The sequence below is a fragment of the Crocuta crocuta genome, unplaced genomic scaffold (genome assembly GCF_008692635.1).
Source record: "Crocuta crocuta isolate KB4526 unplaced genomic scaffold, BGI_CrCroc_1.0 scaffold2311, whole genome shotgun sequence".
NCBI lineage: Eukaryota > Metazoa > Chordata > Mammalia > Carnivora > Hyaenidae > Crocuta > Crocuta crocuta.
The window spans coordinates 1-15350 of NW_027528653.1; the positions used below are offsets into that span (position 1 = coordinate 1).

The 15350-nt window shown below is 38.3% G+C and overlaps 1 protein-coding gene across 1 annotated transcript in view; it reads left to right on the forward strand.

Moving 5' to 3' along the window:
* Positions 1-2674: 2674 nt before the first annotated feature.
* Positions 2675-15350, forward strand: part of LOC144224329 (lysine-specific demethylase 6A-like) — a gene marked incomplete at its 3' end in the record, with an annotated part of 67621 nt that continues 54945 nt past the window's right edge. The window contains 5 exon segments of the mRNA XM_077755254.1: positions 2675-2760; positions 2859-2977; positions 3965-4065; positions 8377-8459; positions 14913-15033. Of these exon segments, the coding sequence (XP_077611380.1) occupies positions 2675-2760; positions 2859-2977; positions 3965-4065; positions 8377-8459; positions 14913-15033 (510 nt within the window).

Here is a 15350-nt window from a genome sequence, read left to right on the forward strand (position 1 = left end):
AATCTAATATACTTCTGGGATGGTCAGTATATAATCTCCATTCCTTTTCCCATGGAATCATCGGGGACAAAATGATGCAATTGGCCTTTTTGTTTATGTGGAAGTATATAGTTGGGTTGTTGGAGACATTGTAGTAGTATATACTCATATATAATTATAACAGTAATTTTCCTATTTATGAAATTTGGTGTTTTTACATTTGTTTGTGTCTTCAGTTCCCCCAAAATCTTACATTATCAGTGTATATGTTTTATATTTACTGATTATATCAGCCCTAATGTAGTGATGATACTAATGTGTTTCATGAGCAAACAGCTAAGGAAGAATTCACAAGACGTCTTTGGTACAAAAAGATTATTTTATTAAACCTTGGGGACAAGACCTGTTATTGTAGGGTTTCCTCCCTAAGGAGGGAAACAGAAATCCTCAGGGCAAGCAGTGTCTTCAGTCCTCATGAACCTGTAACATGAGAGCACCTAATCAGACTTAATGGTTGCATGTTACCATATATGAAAGGTAAAGAAGTAGAAAATGTACCAAAAACTATGGATTTGGTTCTGCTCGTACAAATCCAATTGAACAGTGCTGGATGAATAAAGTTCCTTCCTGAAAAGAAAAGCGCTGATGTTGTGACTCGCTGTGTGAGGGTCCTGTTGCTTTGGGCCTTGTGTCTTATCTGAGAGAGTGTGTTTCAACCTCATTTGCTTCTGGGGTACAAACTACTGAGCACCTGGAGAAGTGACCTCACGTAGTGTCAGAAGATCACTTGTTCCAGAGGAGAATAGGTTTTCCCTGCCCATGTGGGCAGGGTTGGGGGTGTGTGTGGGCGCTAGGACCCTGTGTGTGCCAACAGAACCAGTGAGGCCCAGGAACCAGTTAAGGATTGCTACCCATTAGAGTGGTAAGAATCCAGGTTCATTTTGGCAGACCTGACCCTAAGAGGCAGAATTGGAGTCTTAACCACATCCCAGAGTTGTCCTAGTAATTACACAAGGGATGAAGAATGAAGCTGCAACTGTAAGGCGCTGAATGTAGGGCAGTGGGTTGGAATCCTTGTGTGAATGTCTGTGAGTGAGGTGGACAACGGGAAGATTCCAGTCTGTACAAGGGCCAAAAATGAGTGTTGAGTCCTATTTGCAGTTCGTGGCAACTTGTACTTCTTAAGTTAGCAGCGTTAGACTTCCCTTGGAAGTGTGATCTGTATCAGAGATTGAAACTGAACTCCAACAGGTGTAGGAGCCACCTGAAATGTTCTGAGAGGAGACTGGCTAGAAACGAACAAAGCAAGTGTGTGTCTTCTCCAAACTAGTCTCCCTCACTTTCTTTCCATCTCCTGTGCTCAAAGTCATCTATTAGGGGGAGGAAATGGGTGGAAAGCAGAATAAACGAATTCCCCTAGAGTGTATGTTGAGAAATTTCAAAAAGGGATATTCAGGAAATTATGGTATAAAATTAACTGCCAGAAAGCTCCAGACGTTCTCTGAAATTGAATGAATAAATATGATTTGGGGTGAGCAGGCTCTCCAAAGACTCGCTTGATAAGGAACTAGTTGGCCGAGTGTTCAGGGTCATTGCAGGGACCCAGGCCATCCTGACCAGTTTCCTTACATTGACTGTTGGTAAGACCTGGCGTATTCTGGCTGCCTTGGCTGAAATCTATATTGAAGGAGCTGTCAAGTTAAGATAGCTTTTGTCATGGCTTCCTCTAAATACTGGCCAGATACTAAAAAGCCCACACTGTCAGGAAAACCTGAAGAAACCCCACCACCGTATGTCCTACTGTATCCTGTCCCCCCAGCCCAAACTGCAGAAACCTCATCAGAGTTTGCCCCCAGCCTGAGGCCTTACCTCCCCTAGTACCACCAGCCTCCCCAAATGTGACGGACTTACCTGGACAACCAGTCTTAACCCCACAGAAGCCTCCTGGAACACGACTAAAGAATCAGGCCAGTGGAGATCAGCCTCTCTCTGAAGCAGCACCGGGGAGCCGTAGAGATGCCACTGAGGGAAACCAGGGAACCCATCTATTACGATCAGGAAGGCTGGGTCCAAGGAGGCCAGTGTGTTTTTGTGTACCAGCACTTTACTGGTGTAAATTTCCTAAATTGTAAACACCACACCCCCTCCTATACAGAGAAGCACCAGGCTATGATTGCCCTAATGCAGCCTGTAATTCAAACCCACGAACCTTCCTGGATGGAGTGCTGCCAACTCCTCTTGACCGTCTTCAGTACAGAGGAGTGTCACCAAATTCCCCAGGTAGCCCTAAAATGATGAGAGGAGAATACCCTGTCTGGGACGCTAGATCCCCAGGCTTACCCTTGGGCTCACTTCCTCGTAGGTAATGATACAGGTATAGATGGAGGACTGAACAGTATCAGGAAGCCCTTTTAAATGGCATGAGGAAACTGGGGGCAAAAGCCTGTAAATATGTGTAAAACACGAGAAGTGCTCCTGGGACTGAGGAAAGCCCGAGCCAGTTTTATGAAAGACTATGGATGCATTTGGTCTCTACACCCCCCTTGATCCAGAAGTGCCCACTAGCCCATGGATGGTTAATGTGGCTTTCATAGGTCAGGCCATGGGGGCATTTGGTGCAAGCTGCAAAAGCTAGTGATGCCAGTCAGTTGCTAGCAGTAGCAGCCCAGGTGCTGGTTAGCCAGGACCAGGCAGTATGGAGCGAAGAACGCCAAAAGATGTGAAAGCAGGCAGACTTGTTAACTGCTGCCTTGGTGGAGTGGTGGGAACGCTCCCAGAAAGGTGCCCTGCAGGGAAAGGGACAAGACCAGAAAGGACAGGGGCAGGGAGGAGGAGGGTCTTGCCCCAAAATTAGAACAGAATTGGTGTGCTTCCCCTAGTGGGAAGGCTGCAGGCCCAGATAACATTGAGCTCTTGGGACAGGCTGCCCTGACCCTACGGACACCAGAGGCAGTGACTGTCCCGATTCCCCAGGGAGAAGATGACGGCTCTGCAGTCTGTAGGAGGAACCACAGCTGGTGCCTGAGCTTCCCTTGATGTCCCAGGAATGTGGGCTGAGGACAGCCCACCAGTACTGGCCCAAAACATACCCCCCATGCTGTGGTTGTGGAAGTGAAGCCAGGCCAGAGCTCACCTGCCAGACAGTAGTTCATCCCTCACAAGGTACAGGTCGGGACCCAAAAGCATCTGCAGAGACTTTAAAAAATTTTCTCATGTTTTATTTATTCTTGAGAGACAGAGTATGAGTGGATGAGGGGCAGAGCGAGAAAGGGACACAGAAGCTGAAGCAGGCTCCAAGCTCTGAGCTGTCAGCACAGAGCCTGATATGGGGCTCAAACCCACAAACAGTGAGATCATGACCTGAGCCGAAGTCGGATGCTCAACCAAGTGAGCCAGTCAGGTGCTGCTGTGTGAGCCAGTCAGGTGCTGCTGCCTCAGGAGTTGTAATACTGCCTCACCTGAACTATTTTCCGCACCGTACTGCCCTCTGACTAAAAGTCTTCCCAGCAGATCAGTATGGCTGTGACTGATTTCAGTACATGGATGACTTGCTGCTGGCTATAAGGTCCTAGGGTAGTTGCATTGAAGGGACTCAGCTCCTTACCCTCCTGTGGAAGACCGGTTACAAGGTCTCGAGGAAAAGGGCCCAAATCTGTCAAGAAAAGGATAATTGTCTTGGCTTCCACCTGTCCCAGGGGCAGTGCCCACTTGGCCCAGAGAGAAAGCAGGCCATTTGCTGGATCCTGGCCCTGAGAACCCCACTCCAGATTCAGGATTTTCTCAGGCTGCAGGTTTCTGTAGGATCTGGATGCCTAACTTTTCAGTCCTGGCAAAACCCCTCTGTGAGGCTACAAGTCGGGGGTGGGGTGGGAACACTGATGTGAGAGTCAGTACAGTGAAAAGCCTTTGAGGAATTAAAGCAAGCCCTTACTCACGCACCTGGTTTAGGGCTCCCAGACATGACCAAGCCTATGTGTCTTTCCAGATCTGAAACGGTTGGAACCCCAGGAACTTATTTGGAGGATAGTTTTTAACTCTCGGAGGATTCAAAATCCTCATGGGAATTATCCTCTTAATTTTGCGAAGGTGCTTAATCTTGCTTTGCTCCCTTGGTTGTATGGTCGGTCTGTCTCTAGTCTCATTGAGGCTATGGTTGAAAGAAAGGCAACAGCTTATCTAATGATGTCATGGAAATACAAACATCTAAACCAAGATGATGCCCTTTGACCCAAAATGGAGGGCTCTGAGCATCAAAGGGGGAATGTAGTAGGGTCCCTTCCCTAAGGAGCGGGGGAGGGGGAAAGCATAACAACCTCAAGACAACCTGACTATATGTGTATGTGACAGCATCATCAGACCCGGTAACATGAGACCACTTAATCAGTGTTTGTGTGTTATCATATATGGGAGACAAAGAAATAGAAAATGTATTAAAAACTATGCCATGTGGCATACAGGGCTCAATTCTTCAAGTATGAACCCAACTGAACAGTGCTGGCTTGAATAAAAGTTCCTTCCTGGAAAGAAAAGTCTTGGAGTCAAGACTGTTGGAAAATCGTACTACACTGTTGGCAGAAAGGGCTGCACTGGGAAATTAATGGGGATTAGGAGTACCCTAAGTCTCTAAGGAATTTGGAAGCAAGGCTTTCAGGACCTTGAGGAGCTAACTACTTTTAGTTTAATAAAACAAAAACGTTAAGGCACTTAAGACAGCCATAAGTTCCTAGAGGAGTGTCACACACTGCATGTTTTAGGTTTCTAACAGGAGCTGCAAGCTGTAAGTAGATTTAATTTTGGCTACATTTCTCTTGCCTTTGTTTTCTCATCAGTTACCAGTGGGCTTGTTTTCTTTTTCAGATAGTTGGTAAAGTATAGAATACAACTGAAATGTGTTTGCTATAATCTTCTGTCTTGGAATTACTTTTGCTTTGTCACATGTTTATGTATTTGTGTGTTTGTTTTCATTTGGCTCAAGATAATTTTTTAATTTCCCTTCTAATTTCTCTGATTCACTGGTTCTTCAGCAGTGTTTTTGATTTCTCTGTGTTTGTGAATTTTCCTGTTGTTCCCCTTTACTGAGTTCATACCATTCGTTGTAGTCTGCGAAGATAGGAATTTAGTGTTCTTAAATTTATTGAGATTTGTTTTATGTGCTAACATGTGATTTATCCCAGAAAATGTTGCATGTGTGCTTGAGAAGAATGTATATTATGACTGTGTTGGATAGAGTGTTTTATTTATGTCTGTGAAGTTCACTTGGTATGTATTACTGCTCTAATTTGCTGTTTCCCTTTTACTTCTTTGGGAGATCCATCTGTTGCCCAGAGTAGGGTATTAAAGCCACAACGTTTATTGTATTGGTATTTATTTCTACTTTAGTTTTTATAATTATTTTCTAAGCATTTATTTATTTATTTGTAATCTGTACACCTACTATGGGGCTCAAACCGATAATCCTGAGATCAGGGTTGCTTATTTATTGTATTTATTTCTGCTTTTAATTCTGATGTGGATCTGCCTTATATGTTCAGTTGTTCTGGTGGTGGATACATAAATATTTGCAGTTATTATGATGTAGTAACCCATGTATGTGTCTGTGTGTATATATACATATATGTACATTATGTATAGTTATTACTAGTGACCTCTTTTGTCCGTTTTGCAATCTTTCCCATGAAATCTTTTTTGTCTGATACAAATATAGCTCTCAGGGCCTTCTTTTGGTTACCTTAAAGACAATCTTTTTCTCTTCCTCACTCTTCTGTGTATCTTTAAAAGATAAGTGAGTGTCAGTCAGCATATCATTGGATTTTTTAAAATGCATTCAGGTGTTCTATGCCTTTTGTATCATTTCTGTTTAAAATAATTATTGATAGGAAAGGATTTGCAAATACCATTTTATTGTTCTCAATGTATTATAAAGCCTTTCTTCCTTTTTCATATCTCTGTGTTTTCTTTATGTAATTTGATGACTTTGTGGTGATATGGTTTGACTTTTTATAGTACTCTTATATCACTACTTCCAGGTTTTCCTTTGTATTTACCAGGAAGCTTACATAAAATATTTTTACTTATAACATTCTGTATCACCTGGCAACAAGTTTGCATACAATACTTTCATCTTTTTCTTTCCCACTCACATTTTGATGTCACAGTTAACAGTATTATATTCTTTATGCAATAATAAATTGCAGTTACGGTTATTTGTATAACACTTAATGGTTTTTAAATTAGACTATTAAATTAGACTTATAAATGAATTATATATAAAATGCCACAATATTAAGAGACTCTGAATTTGAGTGTATATATTTACATTTACCCAAGTGAGTTTTACATGTACAGTCATAAAATTTTTTTTGATGCTAATTAGCATCTTTTTACTTCCTCTTGAAAACCTCACCGTGGGATATCTGGTAAGGCAGATATAGTTTCTTACTTTTCCTTTTAATGAAGTTTCTTAATTTTTATTTGTTCAGGAAAAGCATTGTCTCTTTTATTTTAATGTTTTTTTTTGTTTGTTTTTTTATTTATTTCTAGGAGAGAGAGAGACAGCGTGAGCAGGGGAGGGTCAGAGAGAGAGGGAGTCACAGACTGAAACAGGCTCCAGGCTCTGAGCTGGCAGTCAGCATAGAGCCCGACGCGGGGCTCGAACCCACAAACCGCGAGATCATGACCTAAGCGAAAGTCGGACGCTTAACCGACTAAGCCACCCAGGCGCCCCTGTCTCTCTTTCATTTTGAAGGACGTCTTTGACTAGTATAGTATTCTTGGTTGTCAATTTCTTGAGTATTTTAAGTATATTCTCTTTTGCCCTGCAAAGTTTCTCGTGACACATTTCCTTGTTGTTTTATTGATATTCCCTTGTACGTGATGTGTCTCTTCTCCCTCCCTGCTTTCAGATTTCTCTTTTTTTTGATAATTTAATTATAATGTGTTGGTGTGGCCCTTTTGACTCTTTGGGGTCTTTGGTACCTTCATTAGTTTGCGTCTCCAGATATATGAGCTTTTCAACATTTATTGCTTTTAAATATATTTTCTTTCTCTTTGTCATTCTTTTTTGTTTATCTGGGTTCACAAAATGCTTTCATGGATTCCTTTTATTGGTGTTTCATGAGTACTTTTCCCTTCACCTTTTTTTGTTTTTGCTACTCTAGCTGATAATTAAAAAAAATTTTTTTAAACATTTATTCATTTTTGAAAGATAGCATGAGCAGGGAAGGGGCAGAGGGAGAGGGAGACACAGAATCCAAAGCAGGTTCGAGGCTCTGAGCTATCAGCACAGGGTTTGACATGGGGCTCGAACTCTTGAACTCCGAAATCATTACCTATGCTGAAGTTGAACACTTAACTGACTGAGCCACCCAGGCGCCCTTGAAGAAGATCTCTTTTTAATTCTTAATCCATTCACTGTATTTTTCAGTTTTAAGGTTTTTGTCAATAATTGGTTTCTCTTTTCAACTTCTCATTTTTTTATGACTTCTTTTCCCAATTTAATTTAATTATCTTTGAGTATGTCCTGGTAGTTTAATAAACTTTTGTAAGAGGATTATTATGAATTATTTGTCATATAATTCACAAACCTGTTTTTTAGGGTCAGTTATTGAAGTTTCAGAGTTTTCTTTGATGCTGTCATGTTACCTCTTTCTTAATTATCCTTGACTCTTTACATTTCTGTGTATGAGTTGGAGTAAGAGCGGTCTAATTTCCCAGACATCACCAGTTTCCTTTGGCATAGGTAGTCTCTCACCATTTAAGTAAGCCTGGGTTTTGAGATGAGACCTGAGTAGCCCGCTCTAAAAGGCACCACCTTCCTGGGGAATCTCGATGTCCACTTTGGATTTTCTTTTGCCTAGTGGAAAAACATTTTGCTAGCTAGGGCCTTGTTGGTGTATTCTGGGTTGATCGCAGGGAAGTAGTCAGAGTGTAGTTGTTCCTTTTGTGCTTTAATGCATCCTTCTGAGTCTCTGCAGATCAGGGATGTGCTTTAGTCTCTACCCCTGTGTTTTTGGATTTTCACCTTCTTTATGGATACTTCCAGGTTGCTCTTCTAATGAGGGGAAGTCTGTTATCACATCCTGATGATGTTACTTGGGCAACAGTTAACTATTACCTTCAAAATTTTGGCTTCCCTTCCCTGTGACCTTATACTTTGGTGCCAAATGTTAGTGCCAAAGAGAGGCATGTTTCTAGCCCCTATAAAACTGCTGCCTGGCTATTTGGAGTCCTCATTCTTCAATTTGAATTCACAGGCTAGGAAGGATGTTTCTTTTCTGGTGTGGGGATTTATCTTGATATGCAAGAGGAAATTCACTCCTGCATGTAAGGAAGAGTTTGTGTGCAGTACAATATATCCGTTACAGCATCTCTAAAAATTTCTGTGCTTTATGATATAAGGTCAACAGAAAACTGCAAAAACGTAATCAAGGGTGGAATAGTAATGGCCCAGACTTGTCAGAAATGGTTCATAACCCTACCAGGTAAAGAAAGATGACCAGTTGAAGCACTTTTCTGGTAGTAAACAGACTGTGGAATTGGTAATACAGGAAGGTGGTTAACAAATACCAGGTATGACCATGACTACAGCGCTGAGGACTTTGTCAAGTGTGTGTAAAACATGCATTTTTTCTTCCTTTTCTTATTCTCTATGATATAATGTACTACTAACTGATATTTTATCATAGTATTCAGGCTACAGGATATTGAGAAGTGATTATATTGCTGAAAGTTTTTATGTCCCCTTCTGGAGAAGGAGCTACCCTAATTTTGGTTGTGTGCACAATAATTGTATTATGTTAGGCTTCAAAATTATGCCCTTATGTTTTTTAATTTTGTTTTTCTTTCTCTTTTAGAGATTACACTTAATATAAGGAGATAATATATGATGTATGTGTGCCTGTGGACTCCTTATGGTTAATTTTATCTTTTGTCCCTATTTGGGTCCAAGTGTTTATTCAAACATTCTGGGTATGGCTTTGAGGTTGTTTCTGGATACGATTAACGTATGAATATACTGGCTTAAGCTGATTACCTTCCCTAGGGTAGTTGGGCCTCTCTCAGTTCAAGTACTATCTAGTATAGAAAAGTTGACCATCCTGTGAATAAATCTTTAAACTGGGATATCTATAGCATCCTGCCTATGTACTGAAATTAAAACATCAACTTTCTTGTTTCCATCTGACCATTCAGATCTTTGTATTTGTCAACCTGAATAATTTATTGAGTCAGCTCCTTATAATAAACCACTTGTACACATATATGCCTTCTCTCTCTCTCTCTGTCTCTCTCCCTCCCTCTCCCTCTCTCCACTCCCTCTCCCTGTTGTTCTGTGTCTCAAGGGATCCTTCATGTGACATTATTTAATCTTTTGCAATAAAATATACAAACCTTATTCTGAGATAAATGTTTAATTCTTAAAAAAATTTTTTTCATATGTATTACAGCTAAATTTTAGCAGTTTACTTTTTATCATATATATTTTAAAGAATATAAGTACAAAATTTGTCATTTTTGGAGCTTGGCAAATTTATCTTACTGGACTTGGCTGTCAGTTTTAGGTTTTATTGTCTATATTTGGTTTCTAAACTTATAAAAATGTAGAACCTGTTTTTAGGTCTGTAGTTCTTAAAGAAATACTGCAAGCTGTTTGGATGATGAGACCTTTTTTCCTGATGTGGCTCTAGTATATCTAGTCACAAATAATTTCTGTTCCTTCTCTTGGAGAAGTTATACATTTCCTATTGTTGGCTTTGTCTTTCTCCTTAAGAAATTAGTATAATTTTAAAAGTAGTTCTGGAAATATTCACAGCATATTTAACAACTGCTTCTTTTTTTTTTTTTTGCGGTGGTNCTTTGCTCTTTATGGAGAAGGCTGAAGGTGAAGGTCATCTCCTGATTATAACTGCAGAATTATGGGAGGAATTGTGGGATTTATGGTATAAGAGCTTGTTGGTCTTCCTGCCTATTTTGATGAGGATATTTTTCTGATTGCCTGATACGTTGGATTCACTCAGCTAAGTTTTAAATTTCCGTTAGGGAATCAATCCATGTGTTGCTGTGTTTTGGGTGAAACCCTGAGAGGAGGGAAAGTCAGGAGTTTTCTATCTCTGTCATCATCCTGGTAACATTCAGCCACATTTTTTTTTAACACAAACACATCATATACAGTTATTACTGATGATAACCACATGAAACTAGGATTTGTGACTGATACTTTGACAAATTATAAATACTCTTACCCTCACTTGTTTCTGATTGATACAGAAACTTTTATAAATTATAATTTTTGTGGAAAATTATTCTTAATTTTCAAAATAGATGTAAAAATAACAAGAGATCCATGTAAGGCTTTTTATGGTGTCTTTGTGCATAGACCCATGATTGTGTCTGTGACAGTACTAGTGAGATTTTCCTTTGGAGAGGGTACGCTGACATTATTGGATGTGTTTCTCTTACGCTGCTTCTCTATAACTTGTCACTGCTTGTTATTTTTTTTTATTTTTGCCATCTTAGGTAGGTGGAGATACCTTGCTGTGATTTCGATTTTCATTGCTGTGAAGGCTAATGATATGAACATCTTTTCAAATACATATTTGTCATTTTTAAATTTACATTTATTATTTATTGAAATATATTTGATCTGTAATATTGTAAATTTAAGTCCGTATGTTAATTTCATACATATACATTGTAGTATGATTGTCATTGTACCAATAATATCTCACATTGTATAATTACTATTTTTTTGGAGGTGGGACTAATTCCTTTTTTTAAACTTTTTTTAAATGTTTATTTTTGAGAGAGAGAGAATATGAGTTGGGGAGAGACAGAGAGAGAGGGAGACAGAGAATCCCAAGCAGGCTCCCAACTGTCCACACAGAGACCGATGAGGAATTCAAACTCAAAACTGACATCCTGACCTGAGCTGAAGTAAGACGCTTAACCATCTAAGCCATCCAGGTGCCCTGGTTAGAATAGTCAACAGGTCTCTAACTTTATCTCTTAGCAAGTTTGTTGATTATAATACAGTATGGTTCTCTGTTTACTGTACTGTGCACTAGATTTGTAAGGGCTCTTTTTCTGCCCACTGGTAGTTTTAAGTAAAACCTGCCCTATTCCATTCACTTCCCTTCTTCTAGTAACCACCACTTACTCTGTGTTTTAACAAGTTTGGCTCTTTGGATACCACACGTTATACCAACAGTGCTTGTTTTTTTCTGACAGTGCTTATTTTTACTTACTACCTATATTGTTAGTTTCTTCTGGCTGAATAATATTGCAGTATATACATTTTATATATTCATTTGTTGATGGTACTGTAGGTTGTTTCCTATCTTGGCTATTGTGAGTAATGTTGCATTGAACATGGGAGTATGTATATATCCTTTCAATACCCTGTTTTCATTTTCTTTGGGTAAATACCCTAATGTTGGAATTGCTTGATCATATGGTAGATCTTTTTAAAATTTATTTAAACATCCTCTGTATTGTTTTCCGTATGGTTGAACCAACTTATTTTCATCAAGTGTCTGCAAGGTTTCCTTTTTTGACACCCTTGCAAACATGATAGCCACTCAAAGAGGTGTAAAGGTAGTATTCTTTTGGGTTTTTTAAAAAAATTTTTAAAATGTTTTTATTTATTTCTGAGACAGACAGACAGACAGACACAGCATGAGCGGGGGAGGGTCAGAGAGAGAAGGAGACACAATATGAAAAAGGCTCCAGGCTCTGAGCTAGCTGTCAGCACAGAGCCCAGCGTTGGGCTCGAAGTCATGAACTGTGAGATCATGACCTGAGCCAAAATCAGATGCTCAACCGACTGAGCCACCAGGTGCCCCAAAGGTGGTATTTCATTGTGGTATTGAATTGTACCTCCTTGGCTAGATGTTGAGCATCTGTTTATGTCTTGGTCATTTATAAGTCTCTGGAAAAATGTTTAGTTCCTTTGCCCCCCCCCTTTTTTTTTAAAAGATTCTTTTTGGCTATTAAATTTATGTCACCTCTTTATATATTTACTATGGATGTTAACTCGTTATTGGATTTGTGGTTTGCAGAAATTACCTCCCATTCTGTGGGGTTGCCTTTTCATATTTTTAATACTTTCGTTGTGTAGAAACTTTTACATTTGATGTAGTCCTACTTGTCGATTCTCGCTTTTGTTGTGTGTGATTTTCATGTTAACCCAAGAAATCTTTGTCAGAACCAGTGTTAAGGAGTTGCTTCTCTATATTTTATTCTAGGAGTTTTGGGGTATTAAGTATTGGTTATAATGTTTAAGTCTTTGATTGATTTGATATTAATTTGGGAGAGTAATAGAAGATAGAGGTCCAGTTTATAGTTCTACATATATTTATCCATTTTTTTCAGCCCTGCTTGTTGAAGGCACAATACTTTTGTCATCAGATGGTCATAGCTCCCTGTCATTGAATAATAGTTTGCTGTAAATGTGGGGGGATTCATTTTCAGCTGTCTGTTCTTGTTACCTTGGTCTGTAGTTCTGTTTTTATGCTGGTTCCATACTGCCTTTATTACTATGGCTTTGTAGTATGCTGTACTTTGAAAGTAGGAAGTGTTATACCTCCTGCTTTGTATATTCTCTGGATTTGGTTGTTTGGTTGTTAGTGTGTGTGTGTGTGTGTGTGTGTGTGTGTGTGTGTGATTTCACATAAATTTTAAGTTTGTAAATTATAGTGTTTTCACTTTGGGGTTCATTTTAAAAAACCTGAAAATACTTCCTTTCTAAAAATGTTTTACTTCTTTTTGAGAGAGAGAGAGAGAAAGAGTGAAAGAACAAGCAGGAACAGAGGGGGGTGGGGGGAGTGTAGACAGAGGTTCCCAAGCAGGCTCTGTACTGTAACCACAAAGCCTGAAGAGGTCTCAAACTCATGAACCATAAGATAATGACCTTAGCCAAAGTCAGACGACATTTAAGTGACTGAGCCACTTAGATGCCTCAGAATTGAAAATAGTTAAGTAGTTTGGCTTTTCTGCATTGCATGTTAACTTCATGAGTTCATTGTTTCTTCTAAGTGTATTATAAAATATATGGTAGAATTTTCAGAACATAAAAACATGTGATGTACCAGATTTTTAATAATCTAGGAAATAGATGTAAAAACATTTACTGTGAAAAATTNGGTAAGTTAATTTAAACCCCATGTTTCCACTTATGTGTGTGTGAGTGTGTGTATGACAAACAAATATTTTCACATAGCTATGATAACTTGTGGGACCCCTTAAGTTGAGGATAAGAATATGAAGTCAGAAGGGAGATATATTAGTACAGGCTGAAAATACTGCTTTAATATGTTCATAACATTGTTTAATTGTGAAAGATGAATGTACATTTTGATAATTTATCTTAAAATGATATTTATATGGTTTGCAAAAAAAAAATCTCACCTTTTAAAATGCTTTGCAGTAAACTTTGCAATAAATTTTGTAATAAATGTATATGAAAACTAAACAACTTTAGAAGTAGGAACATAGCCTATGTAACTTACTAAAGACATGTAGTATGTTCCTTTGTTCTTAATTATGGTATACATGGTACCTGTATCTTTTTATGGTAAAAGGAAATTGACTTCGGAAAACGTGTAAGATTGTAAATAGTGACCTTTGTGGAGTTTAGAGAATACAGTACAGTTAGCACTTGAACTAACTATATGTTTGAACTGAGCAGGTGGTCTTTACATGTAATATATTACAGTACTTTTAAGTGTATTTTCTCTTCCTTATGATTTTAACATTGTTTTCTGTACTTTATTATAAGAATGTATTTTATAATACATAATGTATCTTATAATACAAAATGTGTGTTAGTTGAAATTTTATGTTATTGACAAGGATTCCAGTCAACAGTAGGCTATTAATAACGAACCTTTTGGGGAGTAAAAAGTTACAGCTGGATTTTCTTGTTGCCCTGTGGGCTTGCTCCTAACCCCTACACTATTCAGTGGTCTTTAGACTTTTTTTTTGTCTCATGTCACATTCATTTTTGAGGAAGTAATAATTTATATAGTTCAGATACTAAAAGTATTCCAAATTTATTCAGCGTATTTGGATTTTCTCCATTAATAATAAAGAATTTTTTAAAAGACCAAATAAATGATACAGAATTAGACAAAAATAAAGTGATAGACAAATGAGGTTTGAAGTGATTAGGAAAGTCAGAAGCAGTCCCACTAACATAGGTCCTTGATTTATGATAAAAGTCATATTTAATTCCTACTGAGTTAAGATAGTTTACAGAAAAGACTGTACTGTGGGAATTCCATATGGAAGAAGTACATACCAGCACTTCTCTATATCACATTATACTAATAACAGATTCCAGGTGGAATGTAAACAAAAATGTGATGAACAAAATGAAGTTTCTAAAAATCGATCTTTATGGAGCAGTATAGAATGAGGATTAATGCTCTTATTACCATGTTGACTTTTTTTTTTTTAATATTTTTATTTATTTCTAGGAGAGAGAGAGACAGCATGAGCAGGGGAGGGTCAGAGAGAGAGGGAGTCACAGACTGAAACAGGCTCCAGGCTCTGAGCTGGCAGTCAGCACAGAGCCCGATGCGGGGCTCGAACCCACGAACTGCGAGATCATGACCTAAGCGAAAGTCGGACGCTTAACTGACTAAGCCACCCAGGCGCCCCTACCCTGTTGACTTTTTAAAAGCTTCCCTATTGTCCCGTCTGAGATACTTCAGTAATATTTAAAAAGTGGTTATTTTCACTGAAAATGTTATTAAACCTTAATTCTTGAATGATCTGTGAATATCAAGGGATTAAAAACTTGAGTTTCCATATGTTTTTCTAATTTTAAAATACTCATTAATAACGTTTTTACAAAGTTGTAATTCCTGTCTGAATTGTGTAGCCAAGGAAAATATAAGTAAATACTAAAATTTTAGATATTTTTGTCTCTATTTCAGGGCAATTAAAGCATTTCAGGAGGTGCTTTATGTTGATCCCAGCTTTTGTCGAGCCAAGGAAATTCATTTACGACTTGGGCTTATGTTCAAAGTGAACACAGACTATGAATCTAGTTTAAAGGTAGGTGGCTTGGTTTATCCTAGAAAGACACTATTCTGTGTGTGTATTCCCAAGTTTTAGGTGTTGAGAAACGTTCGAATTTATATCACCACTATAAAAAAAAGAACTAATTTAGGATATAAATTAAAAGCATAAACAAAAGGTTGAATATCATGGTACAGATTAGATTTAATGCTAACATTTGCAGGATAAAATTTTAGTGCTTTAAGTTTTTTTTTTCTGTTTTTATTTTGTCTTAAAAAGTGTTTTAAAGTTTGTGATCTGGAAATAGTGAAGGCTTTTATTACATTTGAGCATGTAAAGCACTGACTGTCATA